The sequence below is a fragment of the Pavona decussata genome, unplaced genomic scaffold, assembly GCF_977016875.1.
Source record: "Pavona decussata unplaced genomic scaffold, jaPavDecu1.1 SCAFFOLD_13, whole genome shotgun sequence".
In the NCBI taxonomy this organism is placed as follows: domain Eukaryota; kingdom Metazoa; phylum Cnidaria; class Anthozoa; order Scleractinia; family Agariciidae; genus Pavona; species Pavona decussata.
The window spans coordinates 2665001-2690139 of NW_028145436.1; the positions used below are offsets into that span (position 1 = coordinate 2665001).

Genomic DNA, 25139 nt, shown 5'->3' on the forward strand with positions numbered 1-25139 from the left:
GCCTCCCCGGCTCCACGGTCTCTGATCTGCCCTGCTATCTATCCATTGTACAAGCATTGCAGTTTTAAGTGTATAAAACAAGACAAGTGTATTATCAGGTACTAAACTACTCAAATTGTGTCGAAACGCAGCTCCGTACATATCTTGTTTTCAACTTATTTGTTGTTGTTGGTGACTGATCAAACTGTCTCTCACGTTTGGTGCAATATTTGAAAAGATTGTTAAGGACAATATACTTGAAGGGTGCAGTCTTTTCATGACCCTCCGTAAATGGTTATGCGCATGCCCATGCTCACCAGTCAGTAAATGACTTGGCATCTCCTGTAACAACAGTTCATGAATACAACTGGCTGAGAATCTGCCGATCCTTCACCAACGCTAGTAACATGGTAACCAAGGTGACTCTATCTCTACTGAACGGGGACGGAAAGAAGGCAACAAACTATGAATTGTATCCAGTCCCTTGATTCTTCACATATGTTTCACCAGAAAAAAGGACAATTTCTGCTGACAACATAAGTTTTCCCAATAAGCATACATCAAACAATAAACTAGAACAAATCGACATCACAGACTAACAAGGCATGTCATTCCTGGTCACCAGTGTGAATATTGGTATGATGTGTTGAATATTAGCTTTGAAAAACTGTGACGTGCGTGGTTGGTGACAAGAGTTGCTACTCATTGATACATTCTTCAGTACAATCTGATAATTTCGGCGCTCATTACTCATAAACTGTTGAACCTATCAGGCTCATGTTTTCACGGTGCCAAGTTTTCCGTGTTCTTTCAATTAATAAAGTACATTTATTGGCAGCTAGTTTTATCATTTATGTTAATGTATGCTAAGAGGCTGAACATGTAACCAACGATCGTCCAAAACAGGTGGACTGAGTACGAGTGAAGAAATAAATCTAATTCCTAAGAAGATGATCTAAAACCATCGCAAATGTTCCTAATTTGAGGAAGATTAGATACTGATAGCCTTGATCATGAAAATCTAGAAATAAGACAGCTAAGCTAGTATACACATGCCAGTTGTTGTACACAGTATTCGTTTAGATGCATCTAAGAGTTCGGTATCAGGCTCATGGTTTCTGTTGTGACCTGGCGTTGTTTATCTGTACTCTAAATTCAAGCTTTGTGACGCATATAACAATCTTAGAAAGCTCCTTAAAATGCATTAAGTTAATTAAGAGGCTTACACCAACAGTGCAGCTCAGTTTGTATTTAAAAATGGCCAAGACGACTTGCTTAATTCGTCAAAAGTTGCTTTAAATCAGTACTAGAACACTTGCTTGAAGCAGGTCACACAATTCCGAGTTTAAAAAACACAATGATCATATGCACAGCCATCTGCGTAGATTTGCTTTCATTTCGATTCTGTGCATACTAAATTGCTTAGCCAAGCGTTTTTCAAAATGGCGGAAGCGGCAAGAAATCGCTTACCTTCAGGTCATGACGAAAAGTTTGTGAGTGCAGTTGACGATGATTTTCACTGTATAATCTGTCAGTTGCCATTAAAGGAACCTGTTCTTACGACATGTGGACACAGGTTTTGCAGAGATTGTATCGAGGAACATTTGAGAAGGTGAGTCTTGTAGCATTAAGATTTCAGGAGAATACCTTCGGCCGATTGAAACACTGATAAAGGTCTTCCTAATTCGGCACCAAACTTTGATAAACAAACATCCGTATTGGCTTTTGAAGACATACATCCTTTTTACGCGTTTGTGAAGCCAAAGGACGATCAACAGTTTGTAGTTCGATTTACTGTACCTCAACAAACGAGGCAAGTTGTTATCGATAACTTTTCGATAACATTTTACTAATTAATTAACGACAACAGAAAATCTCGTGTGTGAATCAGAAGTTTTCGATAACCGAAACAATGAATAACAATGTTGTTCTACTTTAATCGAGTTTCAAGGACGAATCTTTGTAGACTTTGTTTAGCTGTGTTTCATTTTTTCTCTTATTCAGTGTTGTTAAGGAACTACGGTAACCTCATATCGTTTACAGTAATTTGCGCCAAAAAGTTTAACTAAACAATAAAATAGAAAATGAATGTTTTTACCGTTCAACTATCAATGGATCAAGATGCAGTTTTATATTAAATAAATAATAATAAATCATGAATTAGCTTAAACGTCCGGCGAACTTGATTATTTGTAACAATAGATTTGCAACTGGTTTGGCTAACTTCATGATATGTAAACAAACTTTTAAGAGGCAGCTTGATTTATAAATTAAAGAAGTTCTTTAATGAATTCTTTATATAAAATGTCTTTTTGGATGCCTAAATACATATTAGGTTTGTCAAGAAAAAGGGATTTACATATCACTATTTGTTCCTTACTTATAAGTAAATTTTCTACCCCTCAGGCAAATAACGGGTATTAAAACAGCATGAATTTGGTCTAAAAGGTCTGGATATTAGCAGACATGCTATAAACCGTGGTATCTTGTTTACACTGGTGTTTGTTTGTGGGTCGCCGAATGTGAAAAAAATATTTAGACCAAATTTTAAGAAAAGACACAACATTTTTGATTTTACAAGACATGTTTCCATAGTCCTACTGTCATGTTCAGTTGAAATGAACACAAAGTACAAAGTTTAATTTATAATGCTACACAGTATGCTAATTACCCATAGCAACACAAAGAAACATGACAATGCATGATTAAAAGGAAAGTTTTAAGCTGAAACGATACAATTGACGATTTAATGTAGGTTGCATTGAATATGTATAGAGTCTTTGATGTCAAGTTGAAAGCTGGTGGAAGCGTGCTCTAAGACACTGAAACAATCAAGAGAACATAAAGTGCGACATTGTTGAGAATTTTGTAAATGTCTGCATATGTGAGGTCCTATCAATTTCTATCGCCATTTATCATGTTAATGAGCATACTGTGTAGCATTATAAATTTTTTAGTTCAGTTGAACTGAAGCTGACATTAGAACTGTTGAAACATGTCTTGTAAAATCAAACATTTTGTGTCTTTTCTTAAAATTTGGTCTAAATATTTTTTTTCACATTCGGCGTCCCACAAACATTTTGCTTCAGACCGAAACAAACACCAGTGTAAGCAAGATACGACTTAAGCCTCTGAGTTCTTTTATTTATTTATTTATTTATTTGTTTACTTATTAACCTGTTTATTTATTCATTTACTTATTTATTTGTGATTTCTTTTTTTATTTATTTATTTATTTATTTATTTATTTATTTATTTATTTATATATGGTTAAACACCATAAACAGACAGGAAGCTCAAGCCCAGCCTTACACTTGTCCTGCAGACAGGGAGGGCCTGGACCGAGACCGGGTAAACCTTTATGTTTGCTTGATTATCTTCTTAACCTAAGTTGACTGGAAGAAAAAATCGAACTCAAGGGAACAGAATCGGGACTAGAGGAAAAAGTTATCTACCATTCCTGTTTTCCCACCAGTTTGTATCTAACGAGGCTGCTCTAGTCCTTCGTGCGCGTTTAAGCCTTTTTTGAAAGTAGCTTGTCATTCTTTATTTACACAACCGCCGCCATGTTGTGTGCGATGCTCAGGTGACTATTTAATACGGGATTGTGGTTGGTTTGTTAGCTAGTAGACTTGACCCAAATCATCTTCTTATGTGCCGCAAGAGTAGGGAGCTTAAGCATCGACGACGGAAGTATGATGTCATGTCTGTAAAAGACTGGGTAGCGGGTTTCGTTCTCGGCGGGAAAAATAAAAACTTAAGCAAAAGCCCCAAACGACGACGACCTTAAATTTCTCGTTCGAATATGTCGTTTAGAGATATGCGGGCAGTCGGGACTCTTCTTCTCCTGATGCAAAATGATGGCGCGATTGATGATGAAGAATTCATATTACTGTATCTTCGAGCAAACTATCCAATTCTGATATTTCCACATGAATTCCTGACTCTTTCTCCTCGTCCCGTAATTTTTGGGCTTGTTTTGCAGTCAAGAGAGAGTACCTGTCACGGACAGCTCTGGCAGAGACTCTGAACTTTGGCTGGTCAATGGCATTCAGCCGCTGGGCAATAGCTTCCCAAACCTTTCCCCTTTCCGGGCTCCTCGGTTTGAAATTAAACGGTTCCGAGACAAGAACTTCACGACACATGATGACATCGCGCTCCGTTGACCACTGAAAATATTTGTTCCTGTTCGATAATAGAAAAATAGAACTTTAGGGCCAAATTTCTAGCAACCTTAAGCAACAATTTACTTCACTAATAGCTGATGTAAGTTATTGGCAAACTAGTGAAGAATGTCATCTGCAAAGCCCTGATACTTACCCTTTCTTCGAAGTGTCTTGCGAAGAAGCCATGTTGGATTTCCTGGAAAAATACACTCGTAAGGGGCGCGTTCACAGAATAAGTTATAAATAACAAAATCCGATAAAAACAGGCTTTATCAACCAATAAAGAATCAAATAATCCATACAAAATAAAGGCAGAGTATACACCGGGTTTTCGCGAGTTTAAACAGGTTAAATTACTCACGTTTTCGAGAGAACGCCAACTCACTCAAAATTCAGTCGTCGACCTACGCACGACGACGGCTTGACTGAGACTGACATGCGCAGTTCATTCAAAGCATCACGAATTTACTTCCGGCCGTCGTCGTCCTGTCGTTCGTCGTCGATGCTTTAGCTCCCTAGTGACCGAAGACGACGACGTAGGGGAAATAATTAACCCCAACAGCCACATATCCTTTCGCTAGTTTATTTATCATATGTTTATTTATTTTAGGACATTTTTTCCGATAAAGCTACGGACAGAAAAATTCTGTCACTTCACATCAAATGTCCAAGTGAAGGTTGTGAGTGGACTGGCGAGCTTAGAGCAAAGGAGGTAAAACAAATACTTACTGTTCTCTATACTAACTGAACTCTTACTGAAACTCTGACACAACTAATGCACAGGTACCCCAAAGTATCAATAAAAGTGTGGCCTCAACTGAGGGCACGTGATCACATCAATTTTATATAAACAATAGGAAATCCTTACGGCTTATCTCAATTCTGTGCGTGTACCAGTCATTTGATGTAAAGATCTGGAATTCCCTTCCTGTTACAATCACTTCTCTGACAAGTTTTCCCAACTTTAAGTATAAACTGCTAGAATTTTTAATAAAACAATCACACTGAATTGACAAAGCCGCACACTTGTTGCACAAACTATATAAGCATATATATTTTAGGTACGAGGTGGCCTCAACTATAAGCCTGGTGGTTTCTAGAGGTCACCTCGCCATACATTAACACTCAATAAAATGTAAATATATTAGAAACAAAGGCAAATAAACTTCAAACTTCAATGTTAAGGTATGACACATCATTATATATTCAGAACTTAACAGAAATATGCGTGCAGCTTCACAGGTATCGCCATTCTACCATTGCTGTGTTTCAAAAATGTATTTTTATGCCCTTACAGAATTCTAAAAGAAATGTGAGAAAATGCTTTTGATGTATTTAACAGAATCACTTAACGTCTTGTCAACTCAAGGCAGTATCTTGCACCAATCAAAACTGTGAAGTGAAAGTGGTCAGAAAGGATCTGACTAAGCACGTGACAAGCACGTGCCAGTGGAGAGTTGTAAAGTGTGATTATTGTGAAGAGCATCACCCGCAATGCCTGATGGAGGTAAGAAAAAATAAACGTAATAAACCTTATCAAAATCTCCTTTTCAGAAGCGGTGATTTGCCGGAACCAGTCCTTCAACTGCAAATCTTATTTTTATAGTGAAAATGGCGCGTTCCATTTACCAAGGACAAACAAAGGCAATCCGTCTGAATGAACAGTTTTAACAAATACCGAGCGCGTTACTCTGCCTATTTCTATGTCGCAAATCTAGTAAAAGAAATTACACTGTATTAAACTTACATTCAGTAACTTTATTGAGATGCAGTAGGGAGGTAAAAAATTGTAAAGGTCTAAAACTCGGTCGCATGGAGGCCGATTCTTGAATGATATTTGATCATCGATGGACCCATAACTTTTGCATTGAGATCTAAGAAAGCTGAAAGTGCTTATAATCAAGTTGAGGTTTTTTTTTTGTCTTTTTATTTCAATTTTTTTCTGCAGAACCATCAAGAAACTTGTAGCAGTTTTCCAACATCTTGTCCAAACGATTGTGGAACCATTGCCTCTCGACATCAGGTGAGTCTTTGAATTGTTCGAAGTCTGCGATAAATTATTTGGCTTCAGTGCTGTTGGTCAGCAGAAATTTCATTGACCTTGTTGTTTTCCATTTCCTGGTATTGTAAAAACTGAATTGTCTTTTCCCGAAATTTCTAATGCCGAAACGTGGAAAAGAGTTTTCTGTATTTGGAACAGTTCGAGAAACGTTTCTTCGTTGATAAAAAGCATATGGGTCGATGAACGCTTCCAAGGGGGAGGGGGTTATATTAATATTTTTCATTGAACTAGTGAACAACATTATTACATAATCACACTGAGTGTTTCTTTATTTGGTTGTTGCTGTTTGTTACAGCTGACAAATCACATTGAAACTAACTGTCCGCAGACTAAGGTTCCCTGCCCGTATGTTTGGATTGGCTGTCACTTGGAGGTAAGCAATTTTTAATTGTTGTAATTGTGAACAAGAGTACAAGGGTAGGAGTCACTTTTAATAAGCACCATCCTTTTACTAAGCAAATTAGCGTATTTCTATTGTACAGCAGTGAACAAACTACAGCTGTGGTAACCTTTAATATAACATAAGCAAAGTAGAGTTCATTGACGGAAACAGAACTCAGTGTTTGGGGCCAGCAGGTTCCGACTGAAATCAAATTAGCCAAATTTTTTCGTCCGTTTGGGCCTTATTTTCGTTGAGAAAAGTTTTGGGGACGGAGCCCCTATCCTAGTTTCGCTACTGCAAATTATAGGCTGAACATTATAAGTATCGCTGAGTTAGTTATTTTTAATTTTTTGTAGAAATAGATCGCTGAAATAATTGTACATAATTAGATTCTTTTTCTCGACTTGTTGTAAAGCTGTGGAATGAGATTTCATCTCATATAACAGACCTGCTAAAGAAAACATTCAAAATGGTACTTCGCCAATTGCTTTTTGATGTCCTGGAAAAAGAAGATGACTGTATTGAAATCCTTATGATAATTGAAAATGTCAGGACTAACAAAATAATTGTTCCATTGAGTATTATTAGTGTAAAATGCTTTAAGGTTACTGGATACCTTCGGGAGTCGATTTTTTGCCAAAAAAATTTTAAGGCCAAATTAAACATGACTAGTCCCCCCTCATTTAAAAAAAATATTTCAAATCTTGAGACGCGCGTTAGTTATCAACAAGAACGCTTTTTCAAATTAAATTCTATCACCCGCCAGAGTGCTATGAGCCAATTAAAATTTGTCACAGCGTCGTTTTGCGTATTGTGTATGGAGAAAAATAAGAAAGGGAAGAGTCCGTGGTTGAAAACTAAGAAGAAAACTGGTCCTAGGAAAAAGAAGAAACGAAAGGATGGCGAAAAACTCTTGCCAAAACCGCATAAGCGCATAGCGCATAAGCCCAGGTACAATAATGAATGTATCGATCTAATCTTTTCTGATTTTTTTCTGCCCGGCATTTTGAAAGGAAATCCGAGAAATTCTGACTGGTAATAGAGCTGCGGTCACATTAACTATTTTCCGGAGTTAGGTGGAAAACGTGGAGTGCGGAGTGTGGATAATGCGGAGTGTAGAAAATGAGGAGTGTGGAAGATGCGGAGTGTGGAAAATGACAAGTGTGGATAATGAGGAGTGTGGGAAATGCGGAGTGCAGAAAATGGGGAGTGTGGAAAACGGTAGTGTGGATAATGCGGAGTGTGGAAAATGAGGAGTGTAGAAAATGCGGAGTGTGGATAATGCGGGGTGTTGAAAATGCGGAGTGTGGAAAATATATAAAAGGAAAAGATATAAAAATAAATGCATGCATAAAAAATTCTGTCTTACTTGGGAAGTCAATTCTTTATTAAGCTGTTGTTATCTGTAAGCAGAATATTAACCTCGCGCTAATGTTGTTGTTTTTCCTTGGCTAGTTAGCCGTGAATATTATAAACTGATAGAAAGCGCCTGGAAAATATTTTTAATCGATTTGGAAAAGGTGTTACCGCCAACACCTAGATGGTGTTAAACTTGCGAAATGCGTTATTCTATTACAGTTAATAATAAGCCATAGGTAGATTCAATTTAATTTGCATATTCACATTTGAGTTCAAGGCCGCATTGATCTCCACGCGGTCGCACTCACAGAGGGCCATAATGGCCTTTAAAATCCCACTTCTTCGGCCTAAATCGCTTTCAAAAGGTTACTTCGAGGGCCTGCCCAGTTTTGCGTGGAGTGACGTAAAAGATAAGGACGAGATCGGTAATGAAAGGCAACTACGCACCTAAAGGTAAAGTCGTTGTGGTTAAACGATTTTTTGGCGAGGGGGATTCTCACTTAAAGAACATTGCAAAGGAGGCAAAAATGCTTGAGAGCTTGTGTTCTTTTTTATAAAGCTACAAAATATGTATGTTACAGTTCTTTATAGCTACAAGAAACACTGTAGGATTGTACAATTAAGCAATGAAAATGCAATTGTTTTATTACCCATTTTGTGCTATACTTTTTATATATAGGCCGAGTTTCACGGTCAAGCGCATGCGCGAGCAGACCGGCTCAAAAATAAATTGTACGGGTCGACACTAAATTCGATGCGACCTTGTGGTGGAACAATCTGTTGAAATCGCGCGCGAATTTGGATCATCCGCTCTTCGTTCTTCACTTTTTATAATCTTTGTTTCCTGTTGTAAATATAAGTTCGATTTTTGTAAGGTTAAAAGTGTTTTGGCATCCGAAAACGACATTTTTGTCGATGGATCGGCAAGGAGACGTCGCGGCCGACCGGCGACGGGACGTTCTGTGGACTCTCTGGAAGCACAGAAATTAAAGCGGACAGAGTGGAGTGGATGTAGAAATCCTGTGTGGTTAACAAGACACGTCCACCAAACGTGGAAAATCGGTAAAGATATAAGTCTGTTTAGAATAGACAACGATTTCGCGACACATCTGCTTTCGCTGGAAATGGCAAAGGTCACCAACTGGCTTTGGATGAACTCGCGAGGATTTTCTAGATTTCAATCGTACTGTTTGTTCATATGGAAGTCAACTGTCAAAAACGGAGAATTCGAAGGACAAACAGCATCAAACATCAGTGTTTTGCTTTGGATGGAAAAAATTGTACCACAGTGAGACGCGAAGCGAATAAATATGAGATCAAATGTGCGAGTTAGTTGTAGTCGTCTATTAGCGGGCTCGAATGGCGGGCAGTAGAAAAAAAATCCAAAAGATTTGCGGCAAACTACAAAAACTATTGTAAGGTATTCATTTATCTATAAAATTATGGTCATTGTGAATGGCAAACGCAGTTTTGATTTGCCACCATGGCAGAGTTTTCTCAAATGCATTCCAGCATCTCGGAAGGACGCTCAGTGTTGTTGTTACTAAACGGTCGCATCGCTTCTTGACGCTGGTCTAATAAAATCAGGCTATCGAGCGTACACACTATAGTAAGTTTATCATTGAATGCTGATGAAATACTGGATTTAAGAACGTAAGTTTGAGGGAGTTTCTCGTCTTTTCAAACCGCGCGTAATAAAAAAAGGTCGATGCAGCGAGATATCGACATTGTACTAAAATAAAACCGTATACGTTCGCAAAAGTTCTGGCATTTCTTGAATGTCATGGAACATTCACGAAGCGGCGCTGCAAAAATCCCCATGTATTTTACATGGACAGCCTTTTTGTTTCTTCCTGAAACGTGACCGAAACACTGGCCGGTCAGTTTTATTTTTATGCCAGCAAGTTATAAGACTTGCCCGCCGTATCCCGCCGGTGTCGTGTACTCGCTTCTAATTGGTCCAAAAACAATTGGCTTGACAGCACTTTACGTTATCGCTCGCGCATGCGCCGAATCGTGAAACTCTCCCTTTAAGTAGTGAAAATGCAATGATCCATCGCTTTTTCATAGAACATGGACTGTCTGTTGTTATTGACAGTAATGTTTCACTCGTTTAATTCTTTTGTTTACCTTTTTGCTAACGTTCTTTATAGCTTGATAAAATAATGAAAAATAAAACGCAATGATGCATCATCGCTTTTTAAAGGAAATGGAGTCCTTGTTATTGTTGTTATTATCGTTTAATCCTCCGCATTTTCCACACTCCGCATTTTCTACACTCCGCATTTTTTACACTCCGCATTATCCACACTCCGCACTCCGCACTCCACGTTTTCCACCTAACCATTTTCGGTTATGCTAACCGACGCCAGCAATCTCAGGGGACTCAGCAGTAGGTCTCCTGCCATTCTATTGGCTGTCGGCATCGGCACCATCCACAGTGTTGAAATATGGCTCAAAGCCGTGTGAGGGATATCCGTTTTGTAAAATTGATCTCAAGCAATGGCCTTTGTTGTAAAATGCATCGGTAAGTTTTGGATCATCAAAATTGACAGAAACGTTGCGAAGCAACCAATAGGTATATCGAAAAAACCTCACGTGGTTTGGAAGATTAATGCCTTGTGACTGATATGATGCAGTAGTTTTGATTCTGTGGTCGAATTCCATACCCGATAAATTCACTCCAAGAGACGTCAGTCGTTTTGGGCTTTTTGGACGCACTCTACTTATGGTAAAAAAAATCAAACGAAATATTTTTTACCAGATAGTACATTTCATTAGCTTTGTACTGATATATAGTTTGTGGTTGTTGCGTTAAAGACAGCGCGCAAATATTTTTTTCGCGAAGGACACCCGCGAGGTAACCTTAAATCTCTTAGTACATAAAGTTTTTGCATGGTCTGTAATGTAAGTTCTCGTTAGTTTTCTTAGTTTTTCTAAAGTAATCCTGTATTCGTCTTGTCCCGCCTCGATTAGTTTTGTAACTATTTGCGAGACAAACCATTCATTCTGTTGTTTTTTTAAAATAAATCTTTGTTGTTGTTGTTGTTGTTGTTGTGGCATAAACTGTTACTTGGCCCCGGCCAATCTAATTTTTTTTTTTAGGTACGAAGGGGAGAACTTGAATCACACCTTCAGTTAGAGACAAGACATCACCTTGAGTTAGCTTGCTGTCAATTAAACGACACACAAGAAGAGGTCAAAGAAAAATCAAGAAAGCTTAACAGCCTTGAGGAGAAGGTAAAGAACTTTCAAAAGGAACGCCAACAAGAGATAAACAACCTTCAAAACCAGCTTCAAGAGAGCGTAAACATTCTTCGAAGGCAAACGGAGATTAGCGAGAAAGCGATCACGAACCAGAACAAAGTTAAGAAGGAAATTAATAACGTTCGCATTAAGGTTCTTTTTTGTTTCATTGTTATCTTTGTAGGTGTTGTTAGTGTGTTTTCACACCAAATATACATAATTCAACCCCAACAAACACACAATATTCAGCAAAACTTTGAACGGGTAGTGAATGTTCTTCCCATCCAGATTGAAGAGGAAGTTAAGAAAGTTTGGAAGAATTGTGAATTAAAAATGGGTGTTGTTGAAAACCAATTGAAAACAAAATTGGATGAGGTTCAGAAGACTCTTTCAGATATATCTAATTCATTTACCTGGAAAATAACAGGCTTTGAATACAGTTTGTCAAAAGCAAAAAAAGGATATCAAATCTTCATACGAAGTGACCCATTTTACATCTTTGGTTACAAATTAAAGTTACTCTTTTATCCAGATGGAGATGGGAACGGAGCATACGGCCATATCTCCATATTTATTGTCGTAATGAAAGGTGCAAACGACGCCATATTACCCTGGCCTTTCTATAAAAGGGTGTCGGTTACATTGATTGATCAGCAAGAAAATCCAAAGGACAGGAAGAACATACTTATGTTCTTTGAAACAAATCCTGAAAATAAGGAGTACTTCGGAAGGCCCGTGATAGATAACGACAAAGGGTGGGGCATCCCCAAGTTTGTATCACATGACAAGCTGAGAGAGAGGCGCTACATTGTCGACGACACGATATTTATTCAAGTTGTACTCGCTACACCATTATTTTAGATGACCTCGGGTTTTGACACGACCTAAGACTCCCGCTATTTCCAATATCAGCTCCTTTGAACCGTTAGTTTTCTTTGTAACAGAACTTGTAACATAACACTGTCGGGCACGGGATAATAGAGATAACGAGATTTCCCGTTAAGCTTGGCAACAACAACAGCAACAAAAAACGCACACAGGCTCGGCTCAGGCGATCACGGGGCTTCAAATAAACGGGACCTTGATTACAGCACGGAGTGTTGACATTGTGTTTGAAACTCCACTATGGGTACGTAGATTTGCAATGTTCGATTTGAATTACGTGTTTGCGAAGTTTAAATGCTCGGACATGCTTGCGCCTCGTTCTATAAACAGCGACTGAGGGTAAATAAACGATAATATAATAACAATAATAATAATATTATTATTATTATTATTATTACTATTACTATTATTGTTATTGTTATCATTATTATTATCATTATTATCATTATTATTATTATTATTATTATTATTATTATTATTATTATTATTATTATTATTATTATTATGACAGTAAAAACTTCTGGATGCCCAGATTACCTAAATAATGATTGGGCGGCCAGCCGCAGCCAATCAATGTAACGACCAAAGTCCATACTATTAAACTCGGAACTTCTTCTTCTTCTCTTCTTCTTCTTCTTCTTCTTCTTCTTCTTATTATTATTATTATTATTATTATTATTATTATTGTTGTTGTTGTTGTTGTTGTTGTTGTTTTCGTCACTGTTATTCATTTTATATAGGGTTCCAACCTATAATTTATAGAAAGTGCGGTAATATTTTTTTTTTTTGGAATCTAGATCACGTGTAATATTAAAGCTAGATAGGTTATATCGCAACTGATTTATCTCTTGTAAACTGATAACTTGTAATGAAGAATAAAACGCTTGTTGTTTTAGTTTGATGACTTACTGACTGCAATAAAGTCGATATTTTGTCGGAAATGTGATGCCGGTCTTGTTCATGGTCTCACAAAAGTGGTAAAAAAAGAGTGATCACCCAATGTTCAACAAGAGATGTTTAATTAAACCAGGTTTAACAAACTGAAAATTGGTAACAGAAAGCTGAACCATTGGCTTTGACATAGAATTCAAGTAAACTTTAATCCATCCTTTCATTTGTGCTAAATTTGTAGTCGACAAAAATCCGAAAGCAGCTTTTATGAAGGAAACAATTTTAAACTGTGTTTAACTAAACAGCTTTGAAACGTGTTTAAGCCTTGGTGTGAATGGGGCATGTCAGCCGTTACCTCCCCCTAATCCACAATGGAGGGGTCGGCTGACATTTCAGACTAAAAGAGACTTTCTGTAAGTCCAGTTTTCATGCAATTTCGTCGTTCCTCTAGCGGCTCTGTCGAACAAAGATCAAGAGTCTGATTGGAGGAAGAGGTGAAAGTCATTTTTACCTCATAGCAAATGAATATGTAATAATCATCACTCTTAGCTAATATATCTCCACGAAACAAATTCTTTGGATTGTACCTTGAAACTGGATGTAGATATAATTTTCTTATATGTGTAACGTTTGAAACTTAAGAAACAACAGCTCACTAATTGAAATATGATTCAAAAATAAGAAATGCACGCTATGTGCGATGCAGGCTTTGTCGGCGACACGTGCCGACACCTTCACCAGCGAATTGAGGAACATAAGGGATCGGCAATCGGAAACCACCTGAGGGAGCAGCACAATATGGCCCCAAATGACATTGCGAAAAGTTTTAAAATTTTAAGAAAGTGTCAGAACAAACTTGATTGTCTTATTTTTTAAATGCTTTTTATCAAAGAACTGAAACCATCACTAAACAAACACTGTGATTCCATCCGCTCTAAATTATTTGTTTATATCAGTTCTTTACAAGCCTCGTTATTGCTTCATTGTTTCATTGTTTTATGTCCTTTTTTAAGGTTACCCGGTACCTTCATAGGTGTCTTCAGAGGTGCCGGTCTCGCGTCCAAGCGATGTAGCGCGTCCGGTTTAAACTGTAGATATCTCAACCCCTGTATCAAATTAAAGCTTATAGAGCTGGCTATCCAACTAAACCAAGAATTTTGAAATAAAATGAATTGCCGAATTTTTAGCGCTGTTTTCTCGAATAAATTTTTTTCACTTGGAGTAGCCACTTCAAAGAGCTAAAACTCAAAAGGAATTTGTTCGTTTGCCTTTAAATTTGGACAGTAGCTAGTTTAACATATAAACAACAAAAACGTGTCTGCGAAATTTTTCTTTCGAAATATGTTTTCTCCGAGAGCGATTTTTGTACGATTACCCCACATTTTTTTAAACTTATTTTGAAAATGCTCTATAACTTTTCACTGCGATTGAATATGGCAAAACGCAGACACGTTTTTTAAGCGCTTTGGGTCCGGAAACTGAGGAGCAAATTAAATTAGCAAAAAACAAAATTCACTGTGACTTGTAGCTTTAAAAAGGTGATTCGGACACTCGCAATCAGAGGTCGTGAAAAATTTGACAATTTATTTTATTTCAAAATTCTTAGTATGGTTTGATAGTCAGCTCTTTAAGCTTTAATTTGATAAAGGGGTTTAGGTATCTACAGTTTAAACTAAACGCGCTACATCGCTTAAACGCGAGACACCTCTGAAGGTATCGGGTAACCTTAACTTTATAACACTTATCATTGACATTTTTGACACATTTTAGCGTTCATGACATTCCTACCGATTTTTGTAATTCTATTAATATATTTATGCTAAGGCTTTTATTTTTTACTCGCACTTGAAAGTGGCCTAGGAGAGGTCGAAACGTCGTGACTTTTTTTTAAATTCTGAACGAGCGGCTCTGGGTCCATCCAAAAATATCTTTTTTTTCATTGGCTGTCGAAAACCTGATGCGCTATAAGGTAAAAAATGCTACGCTTCTGCGCATTTGTCTTAACTTTCTAATATTGAGCAGTACTGAGCAATAATAATACTGAGCAAGCGCAATGGTAATTTATCACACTGAGCGTGCGCTACCAGATGTCGTGAAATTCACGACATCCGGTAACGGCTGTTACCAGGGCCTACGATCCAACCGCTGACCAAAAGATCGTAGGCTCTGGGAACGAGGATGGGTCCAGTCTTAAATGTTCAACCTCTGTTTATGGTTATGCGCATGCCCATGCTCACCAGTCAGTAAATGACTTGGCATCTCTTGTAACAACAGTTCATGAATACAACTGGCTGAGAATCTGCTGGCCCTTCACCAACGCTGGTTACATGGTAACCAAGGTGACTCTATCTCTACTGAACGCGAATGGAAAGAAGGCAACAAACTGTGAATTGTATCGAGTCCCTCGATTCTTCACATATGTTACTCCAGAAAAAAAGGTCAATCTGCTGGCGTCATCATTTTCCTCATAAGCATATATCAAACAATACGATTCGAACAAATGGACATCAGAAATTGAAAAGGCATGCCACTCATGGTCACCATTGCGAATATTGGTATGATGTGTTGAATATTTTCAAAACAGTGAGCTTTGAAAAACTGTGAAATGCGTGGTTGGTGACAAGAGTTGCTACCCATTGATGCATTCTTTATACAAGCTGATAATTTCAGCACTCGTTACTCACAAACTATTGAACCTATCATGCTCATGTTTTCACGGTGCTAAGCTTTCCGTGCTCTTTCAATTTAGAAAGTACATTTATTTGCTGCTAGTTTTATGCTTATGTATGCTAATGAGGCTGAACATGTAACCAACGATCGTCCTATACAGGTGGACTGAGTACGAGTGAAGAAATTAATCTAATTTCTAAGAAGATGATCTACAGCCGTCGCAATTGTTCCTACTTTGAGGAAGATTAGACACCAATAGCCTTAAAAATCTAGAAATAAGACAGCTTAGCTAGTATACACATGCCAGTTGTTGTACACAGTATTCGTTTAGATGCACCTGAGAGTTCGGTATCAGGCTCATGGTTTCTGTTGTGATCTGACGTTGTTTCTCTGAGACTCTCAATTCAAGCTTTGTGACGCATATAAAAATCTTGAAAGGCGCCTGAAATGTATTAAGTTTAACAAGAGGCTTACACCAACAGTGCAGCTCAGTTTTTATTTACTAATGGCTAAGTAGACTTGCTTAATTCCTCAAATGTTGCTTTAAATCGGTACTAAAACACTTGTGTGCAGCAGGTCACACAATGCCGAGTTGGAACAATGGTCATTTGCAAGGTTATTTACGTCAATTTGACCCCAAAGCTTTCATTCCAATTCTGTGCATACTAAATGGTTTACTTAACCAAGCGTGTTCTTCAAGATGGCGGAAGCGGCAAGAAATCGCTTACCTTCAGGTTACGATGAAGAGTTTGTGAGTGAAGTTGACGATGATTTTCACTGTTTAGTCTGCCATTTACCGTTGAAGGAACCGGTTCTCACAAGATGTGGACACAGGTTTTGCAGAGATTGTCTCGAGGAACATTTAAGAAGGTGTGTAGTCTTGTAGTATTAAGATTTCAGGAGAATACTTTTCGGCCCTTTTAAACAGAAGGGTCTTCTTGATTCGGCACCACAATTTGACAAATAAACATATATCGGTTCTTTTTAAAGCAAAACTGAGTAGTATCATATACATCCCTTTATAATGCTGTTGTGAAGTTTAAGTACGAGCAACAGTTTGTAGTTCGATTTACTGTACCTCAACAAACAAGGCAAGTTGTTATGGATAACTTTTCGATTTTTATCGACAACAAAAAATCTCGTGTATGAATCGATATCAAACGCTGGAAAGTTGAAAGTCGCCGACAACTAAGTGGTTTCCTTTCCAAAGGAAAACTGTTTTTAAACTGTGATGTTGTTTTGTTATGTTATGTTATGTTATGTTATGTTATGTTATGTTATGTTATGTTATGTTATGTTATGTTATGTTATGTTATGTTATGTTATGTTATGTTATGTTATGTTATGTTATGTTATGTTATGTTATGTTATGTTATGTTATGTTATACTTTAGCCCTGTTTCTGGAGCAGCAGCTCGGGTTTCTTTTAATTCAAGAGTTGTCCATAGCAACTGCGTTGTTTCATGGACTGAGTGTAGTCGTAGATTGAAGATAGTTCTCAATAAGAATGGCAGCGGTTGTGTTGTGTGATCGATTCATTTTTTATCAGTGTCGATTGAAAACAGTTGTTGATAACAATTTGAAGTAAGATAATTGGCGCATGTCTAGTGTATTTACTTCTCAATATTGTAAATATTAATTTACTTAAGTGTTGTTTAAAGATGCAGTATTCATTAGTAGAGTATTTTCAACAAACATATCTGTAAACTATTTATAATGTATTCACCGGTGTATGTCCGCACACCTCGTATTTTGATGATCAGAGAAGTGATGTTCGGTGCTTGAGTTCCCGAAATATATGACTATGACACATCATACCAAGCACATCGGTCACATTATTGCAGTGAGCCTTTCTTGAGTATGTATTGTTATGTCCACCGTGAACTTTTATCAACAAGAAATGAGGAGGCTCTGTCTAAAAGTGAGACGGGGACTCGGGGACGGAAGCGGGGACGTAAACAAAACATACCGATGTACGTAGCTAAAAATAAATTTGACAGAAAAAGTTAAATATACACTTTTTTATGAGTATTCCTTTTAATTTACTGACTGCTCAGTTGGGAATTCGTTGGAGTTTACTCGATGAAAACGAGGCTCTGGTCTGAAAATAGCTAGTCTGCCGTATGCACGCAAAAAGGCTGTTATCTTTGTCACTTATAGTAATGAAGAAATTATTTAGGAACTGCAGGAAACGCGAAGGCACGTCAAAGGCCGATGTCGTATTCCGCGTCCCCGATATCGTTTCGCCTCGTCCCAAATCTCTTATCCCAGCATCCCGCATCTCGCGTCTTCGCCTCTCTCTCGCTCCCCAAGTTCCACCTCTCCGAACAAGCGTCCTTGCGTCCCCGTTCCCATCAATGGATAAGGACACTTTTTTTATTTTATTTTAAAACATCGTTAAATTTTACTATCGTACCATACGGCCTCTCTGATGAGCGAACTCCAGTGTAAACAAAGTATCATAGTTTAACTCTCTTAGTCTCTTTATGTATGTATTTATTTATTTATTTATTTATTTATTATTATTTTTTTTAGTTATTTATTTATTTATTCATTTATTTAGTCATTCATTTGTGTATGAATGGGTGTGCTGAGTAATTTTATTTGTTGTTCTAATGGATTAACACCATAAACAGACAGGAAGCTCAGGAAGACCAGCCTTTGACTTGTCCTGCAGACAGGGAGGGCCTGGACCGAGACCGGGTAGGCCTCTATATTTTCTTGATTACCTTTTTTACCTATTTTTGGCATAACATTTTTCCAGGTATTTATAAAAAAGATGCGCCAAGACGAGAAAACTTGATTTTCGTAAACTTTGTTCGGGCAGTATCTGTTCATGAAACTGAACAAGTCAGTTGTTCGAAATAACCCGTGGTCGACATATCTGGGCCCGTTTGTTCAAAAGCCGATTTATGCTAATCCACGATAAAAAGTTAATCAAGGTTTTCATCTCGCTCATTTAAAGTTATTTTGAAGGCTAATTTAAGGCAAATGGTAAAGTTTAAGTCAAAACTGAAGGGGAAAATCTTTTTGAAAAAAGCCTTATTGATTAGTAATTAAACTTGAAACAAAATTCACGTTAACCCAGGATTAACTTAATCGGGCCTTGAACAACTGGGCCCAGGAGTCTTTATGGTAAACCGAAGTGTTTAAAATTCATTGCGAGATAGCAAACCTAACAAGCCAAACGATATGAAAAACTGGATAAACTGCGATCAAACTCAACGAAGGTTACGCCTCATACAAGGAACACAGAAAATACTTCCTAATGGAGAGTAAAAAGGTTTCTGGCTGCTTAATGTTCTTATTATTAATATCCTCTACTTCGCCCGTGAGTCGAGCCTACGATGGGAGCCCAGCAGAGAAAAGAGGGCATTGATTTTTTTTTAAACAACTGTTTCATTTCTCTTCAGATCAGAATGATGCTAGTGCTCCGTACTTAATATCAAAACAATTAATTAGGCCCCGAATTTTTTATGCTAATATGAAAAAATATCGATAGATGTATTTTGTTCCAGTCAGTGACACAGGAATACTCCGAAAATAAAAATCCGAGTTCTTCCAAAAGGCTTCCGATTACTAGTTCGGATGCTCTACCACTGAGCTACAGGAGACTCGTGGGAGCTTAGGCCATTAAACTTGGTTCATGGGACAAACAACAACTTTGCTCTACCCCTACAGAGCACTACAGCTGAAATGACTTCAAACGGACAATGAAATAGAAAGAGGGGTTTTTGTTTCCTACATACTGTTAGCATTGGAATGTCGATGCGTGGTATATGTGAAATAAATGTGATGTTATACTTTAAGCCTGGTGTATAAATGAAAGATGTATTTTTTTATTAATATGTCTTTAATGTTTTTCCTTGAGGGGAGGGATATTTTAGGCAAAATGTTTTATGAAATTGAATGTGCTTTAGGAAGGAAAGAAATGATAGGGTGATACAAATTCTACAAATTCTGTACACAACCCATCAGACCTCCAAAGCACTTTCTGTTTACGCTGCTTTGTAAGGTGTCCATCCCTTAATTACTAACTTCAAATATTTAAAATATCTTTCTTGTCAAGCACTCTTTCAAATCCGGCTCCCAAAATATTCAGATTCAACAGAACATTGATCCTTAAGTTAACGGGGAGAATTTAGAAAAGAAGTTATCAGTAGAATGTTAGCAAGATATATAATTCTAGAAATTGTTGGGAGATCAGATAAAAATTGAATGTGATCAGAATGGCCCATAAGGCTTAAAAAAATTAAATGTTTACTTGATTTTAGGATGTCTTCCCTGACAAAGCGACAGAGAGAAAGATTCTGTCTCTTGCCGTGAAATGTCCGAGTGAAGGCTGTGAATGGACTGGTGAACTGAGGAACAAAGAGGTAAAAAGTAAAACATTCAATTTGTCCAGCACCGGAGTCAGTATACTGACTAACGTATGTACTTTTTCACAGCTTCACTTGAGCTCTTGTCCTGATAAAGTTGTTTCTTGCACGAACGACAACTGTCACGTGACACTACAAAAGAAATATCTCCAAGTACACGTGAACTTCAATTGCGATTGGAGGATCAACGAGTGTGAATACTGTAAGGAGCCACACCCACTCTGTCACACGCAGGTAAAAGTGATGCATAAAGCTATTACAGTACGACGCGCCTTACCGTGGCCATCCAACAAACATTTTTTACAATTTGATTAACGGTCACGCCTCCTTGCAAAGTCCAACAGGCAAGTGACGAAACAACGATTAATTGAAAGCATGTCGTTTTTTTATTTTATGAACATGGAAGAAGGTAAAAAAGTTTGTCTTGTGGCCACGGTAAGGCGTGTCGCACTGTAGCAAAAATTAGCTTTTTAACGAAGTCAAATCAAGAAAATGGCTCGAAATGATCGAAGTAAGAGTAAGATTAAAGAACGCTTTCTCCAATTCTGCAACAAAACCTTTAAGAGGCTATCATGGGTGTGTCTCAGAAGCTCACAAGTTATACACTGCGACGATGTTGTTTAAAAAATTAAGTAGCTTCTCAACTGGGCGAGCAATTATTATCATTTACGTAAGTACCGGAAGCAAACAATTTAATTTTTTTCTCTGTCCTCTTTAATTTGCAGGATCACCTGATCAGAGAGTGCAACAAATTCCCAGTCATTTGTCCCAATAACTGCGGAGATTTAGTTCCAAGGGAGAAGGTAACTAGATTTTGTTATTATTGTTGATTGCAAATCAGTAAAATGGGCCAGTTATTTAAACAGAGTCTAACATAGGTCGCGGCTTAAGACAATCAGTGGGCCTCCAAATCTGTTTATAACTGGTTTATTTTAAGTAGATAAATAGTTTTCTAGACTTGAATTCAAGCCTTCTTGTTACTGCCAGCAGCAGAACATGTTTAGATATGACTGTTGGCAAAATTGAAAATGGCTTAGAACGTGGTTTTCTTAAACACCGTCTAAACTGTCTTTTAATAACTTACCCTTACTTCTCACGACAAACTTATGGATAACAGGGAGTGTTAATTGCGGATTCATTTCTAAGCTTATTTTCTAACATATTTACAAGTAATGTGGATGTAAATATATAAAAGTAAAAACAGTCGGATAACTGCACAATTTGTAGTATTTTAAATTGTTTGTAAGGATTGCGTTGAGTTTTCTTTCGCAGTTATAATCTCGAAATCTTGATATTTTTCCTGCCGGCCAGCAGACTTAGGGCCTCTTGTTATGTGCCCGGTAATCGGGCTGGCCCGGTAGGCGGGACGAATTTTGTCTTCTGTTTATATGGGAAATTTAATCCCGGTTACGGAGATGAAAAATGGTTAAAAGGCCCATGTAATTCCCGTGGAACCGCGTTCCAACTTGTCAGCGACCTTACAAGCCATGCGCGGTTGAAAATGTTTCGTCACGGATCGGTCCCGGTATCCGGGCTGGAGTGTTTATACGGGAAACTTTCCACCTCGGTTACCGAGATCTCGGTCGCAAAAACCGAGATCTAGGTAACCGGGCCAGCCCGCCATCTCATATGAACACATCTAAATTTTGTGGCCAGCCCGGTCGACGGGACCCATATGATTACACTGGCTAGTTACTGCAGTATAGTATTCATTTTATTTTACTTTGCAGACTTTGTAGTCAAAGTGCAACAGCCTTTCCAATTTTTTATAACACGCTGCCATTTTAATTTCCAATAGATTCCAGATCACACTGAAAATCTCTGTCCACTGACGTCAGTCTCGTGCTCGTATGTTCAGATGGGCTGCAAAGAGAAGGTTTGTCTTCGTATTAAAGTGCAACTAACCGCCATTTTTTTTTTTTTTTTTTTTTTGCTTCACATATTCTCCTTATTGGCCTGATTATTTGTGCAAAAAAGTTGTTGCCGTAGCTTTTTTTCTCCCTTTTTTTTATTTTTCAGGAATTTTTAAATTTGGAAAATTTCGCGCTTCTTTGACCCGCGTCCGCGCGTTAAGGAAGCCTAGTTCGGCTGTGACGAGCTGTGGCGTTATCGAAGGAATTGTTGTGACATGTAGCGCGGGGTATAAAATATGCGAAAGAAATTGGTGATTCGATCGAAGCGCCCTCAAATGCTTGCAAAACAACTCGTGTTTATTCCTTCGATGATGTCCTAACATAAGTCGACCTATTGTAGGTCCCTTAATACGTGGCGGCGGGTCAAGGAAGTCAAACTTCAAAAGGCCGTAGAAACGCGAGGATTTTATCAATATCAAAAATGTTTTCGCACAAACGATCAGGGCAATTAGAAGAATATGTATAGCAGAAAAATTGGGGGGCTACCGGCACTTACATTTGCAAAACATTACTCCGGGCGGAAGCTCGTGGGAGTCGCAAGAGAATCATTCATAAATTATGGATGATCAATAAGTTGTAATTAAAATTGTAATTATTTTTCTTTGGTGACACGCTATGTATAGAACGTTTGTAAGCAAATTAGTAAGGTTATATTTGTATGTAGGTTCAAAGGAAAAACCTAACATCCCATCTTCAATCTGCCATGCAAGACCATCTTGACATGGTTTGTGCTGAGTTGAAACATACACAAGAACAACTGAGTAACACACAAGAGACAACAAGAAACCTGGAGGAGCAAGTGCAGACACTTCAGAGGCAATTAGAAGAGAAAAGATCTGGGGATCAAGGAAATGGAAACACTCGGTTTGTTTGGAAAATTGAAAAGTTTAGTGAAATTTTAGGACGAGCGAGGGAAATGAAGCAACAACGTAAAGAAAGTTCAGTATTTTACACAGAAAATTACGGCTACAAATTAAAAATATTAATAAGTTTCAATCTGAGCACGTATGATTTATCCCGTTACGAATTCATTGACGGCCTTTCGGCATCAATCGTTTTAATAAAAGGTGAATACGATGCCATATTACCCTGGCCTTTTAACAGGAATGTTATCCTTACGCTGATTGATCAAAAGCAAGATCTAGAGAAGAGGGAAAACTTGGTTTGCAAAGGCTACTCGCATAAATTAAGGAATCGACCCAAGCCAGGGCAGAGCTTTGACGTGCAATTGGTGGCACTATTTGTATCTTACGAGAAACTCCAGACAAGATGGTACATTGTGGATGACACTCTGTTTCTTCAGGCCGAGGTCACCTCCCCATGACAGTTATTGGCAACCCACTCATTCCTTTTGTTACAGTGTATAGACATGATTTTGAGCTTATGAGGAATCAAACTCTCTCATGACAGGTATTGAAATCGGAGTGTCGGCTCGGTAAATTCCATATGTGTCTGTAATAGAAGTCGTCAGATGTGGAGACCGTAAAGTCCCTATTACTGTAAATTATCGAATCTGCACCCGGGCGCTTATTTCAGTCCAATTTACAGAAGAGAGCAGAGGGGGGCACTTATTCGAGACGGGGCAGGGGCTGCTAATTTGAGTTTTTCCAAACTGTTACCTAAGGATGGTAACTTATTTTTGACGGGGCTCTTGTTCTAGGATTTGAGGAGTTACGTCCAATTGACATTTTTCAAAATTTTAAGTTTTCCACGGCCGTGAGTTACCTGGAGAGCTGATTTTGCGTTACAGTTTTGAACTAAAGACAGCTTCAAGCATAAGCTTTCAGAGAAATGCGAGAACTCGCACTCTGATTTTAAAAACAAGGCGATGGATTCAGTGTCTATGCGCTTGGTAACGCATGACAAATTGGAACGAGGGCATGAATACAGTTATCACCGTCAAACCAACTGGAAACAACTTTGTCAAGTTGATTTAGTGACAATCTCGTTCCCAGGGCTTGACAAGGTTTGCAAGCCCTGGGAACGAGGCGGTGAGGTTGGCCGGCAAAACAGTCTGTATAAATTCAAGGCGAAAAGAAGAAAAAATTTTTAACTGACAATTACCTTTATTCCTCTGTGAATTACCAGAATCATGATACGTTGTACCGTTCTGGTCGGACAATGCCATTCAAAGTTAATTCACGTTTTGGGGGTTTATAATTTTTTAACCTCACATGTGGTTATGTTTTTGTTTTTATGCTTTGCGCAAAATGATTTGACTTATTACAGTCAACCCAGGTCACGCGTGAACGATATTTTTGAAATTTGAACGGAGTTTTGAAATTTACATGTCAGTTTTGAAAATCGCCAACGAGATCTCAGAGTTCCCGTATAAATTTCCCTAGCTTATTGACGGTATAAAGCTATCAATTTTTCTTTACATTGCAATATTGAATATTTCAAGAATAACAATTGTTTCTCAAGTATTTTGAATCTTTTTTTCAGTTAATGCGTCTTTTTCGGAACAATTTCCAGAGAAATGTCTAACATTCCATTCACACGTCGGACATTACAAAGAGAAATTCGAATGTTCATTTCACTCTTGGAAATACTGTTCACGCGTGACCTGGGTTGACTGTAATTTACTTACACTACTACTACTACTACTACTACTACTACTACTACTACTACTTTAGTGTTGTGCAACCTTTTTATAGGGTTTTAGGATAGATAATGGTGAGAATTGTGTCACGATGACGCCCCGAAACGTCGGCTATTAACTTTAATTTTCGCTTACTTATGTCTCAGTTAATTAGTTAATTAATTAATTATTTATTTATTTAAAGTTTAATTATTAAATGACCAAAATAAAAATGGGTTCAAACTTGAAAACGTCGGGCCGACGTTTTCAATTTACGCTGTGGTAAAGCACAAAAAATCGGCTGTACTATATTTTGGTTCAACCTTTCGTCTTAGTAGAATCTTTCTTTAAAGTAGCGATTTAGAAATTAATCAACACAGTGTTCAAAGTTTAAATTTAGTGAATTTTTGCCCAAAACCATGTTATCTCTCATGATACTGCCCCTTTAACTAGTGCTTTTCCAAAGCACCCAAACAAGCTTATGTGTTTTTTTCTACTTCTTATGCAATCCTCATTAATAAATGCAAGCTATTTGAAGATAGTTTTACTGTATTGGTGTAGCCCTAGAATTGAGTCTTAGCTTCAACAGTATATAATAAATGGGCTGAAAACTGATGGAAAGTAGTG

At 37.8% G+C, this 25139-nt stretch overlaps 4 protein-coding genes across 9 annotated transcripts in view; 3 read left to right on the top strand and 1 right to left on the bottom strand.

The window, feature by feature from the left end:
* LOC146487880 (TNF receptor-associated factor 5-like) overlaps nt 1–12462 on the top strand; it is a 43691-nt gene extending 31229 nt beyond the window's left edge. For 4 of the 5 annotated variants that reach the window (XM_085128048.1, XM_085128064.1, XM_085128022.1 and 1 more), the window contains one exon: nt 11415–12462. In XM_085128048.1, coding sequence (XP_084984174.1) covers nt 11415–12055 — 641 coding nt within the window. In that variant the 3' untranslated portion in view covers nt 12056–12462. The remainder of the gene's footprint in view (nt 1–11414) is intronic. The other variant, XM_085128039.1, reaches the window with a different exon arrangement.
* LOC146487882 (TNF receptor-associated factor 6-like) lies at nt 36–25127 on the top strand. Of its 2 annotated transcripts, XM_085128358.1 has the most exons (8): nt 36–900; nt 15817–16510; nt 18276–18342; nt 19914–20015; nt 20088–20252; nt 20744–20821; nt 21817–21894; nt 22596–25127. In XM_085128358.1, exons 2-8 carry the CDS (start codon nt 16341–16343, stop codon nt 23253–23255), a joined length of 1320 nt encoding a protein of 439 aa, XP_084984484.1. In that variant the 5' UTR covers nt 36–900; nt 15817–16340; the 3' UTR covers nt 23256–25127. The 2 variants fall into 2 exon arrangements, with proteins under 2 accessions (XP_084984484.1, XP_084984476.1); XM_085128350.1 differs by lacking the exon at nt 36–900 and having other exon boundaries at nt 15453–16510.
* On the top strand, nt 1347–11323 carry LOC146487883 (TNF receptor-associated factor 5-like; the record flags this gene model as incomplete). Its single annotated transcript, XM_085126005.1, has 7 exons — nt 1347–1591; nt 3267–3330; nt 4756–4857; nt 5488–5652; nt 6094–6168; nt 6503–6580; nt 11054–11323. Coding segments are annotated over exons 1-7 (924 nt in total), but the record flags the coding sequence as incomplete, so codon positions are not given.
* LOC146487884 (uncharacterized) lies at nt 3385–4729 on the bottom strand. The gene is made up of 3 exons (XM_085128464.1): nt 4507–4729; nt 4300–4341; nt 3385–4164 (listed from the first exon to the last, which is right to left on the bottom strand). Exons 2-3 carry the CDS (start codon nt 4329–4331, stop codon nt 3864–3866), a joined length of 333 nt encoding a protein of 110 aa, XP_084984590.1. The 5' UTR covers nt 4332–4341; nt 4507–4729; the 3' UTR covers nt 3385–3863.
* Nucleotides 25128–25139: the final 12 nt, after the last annotated feature.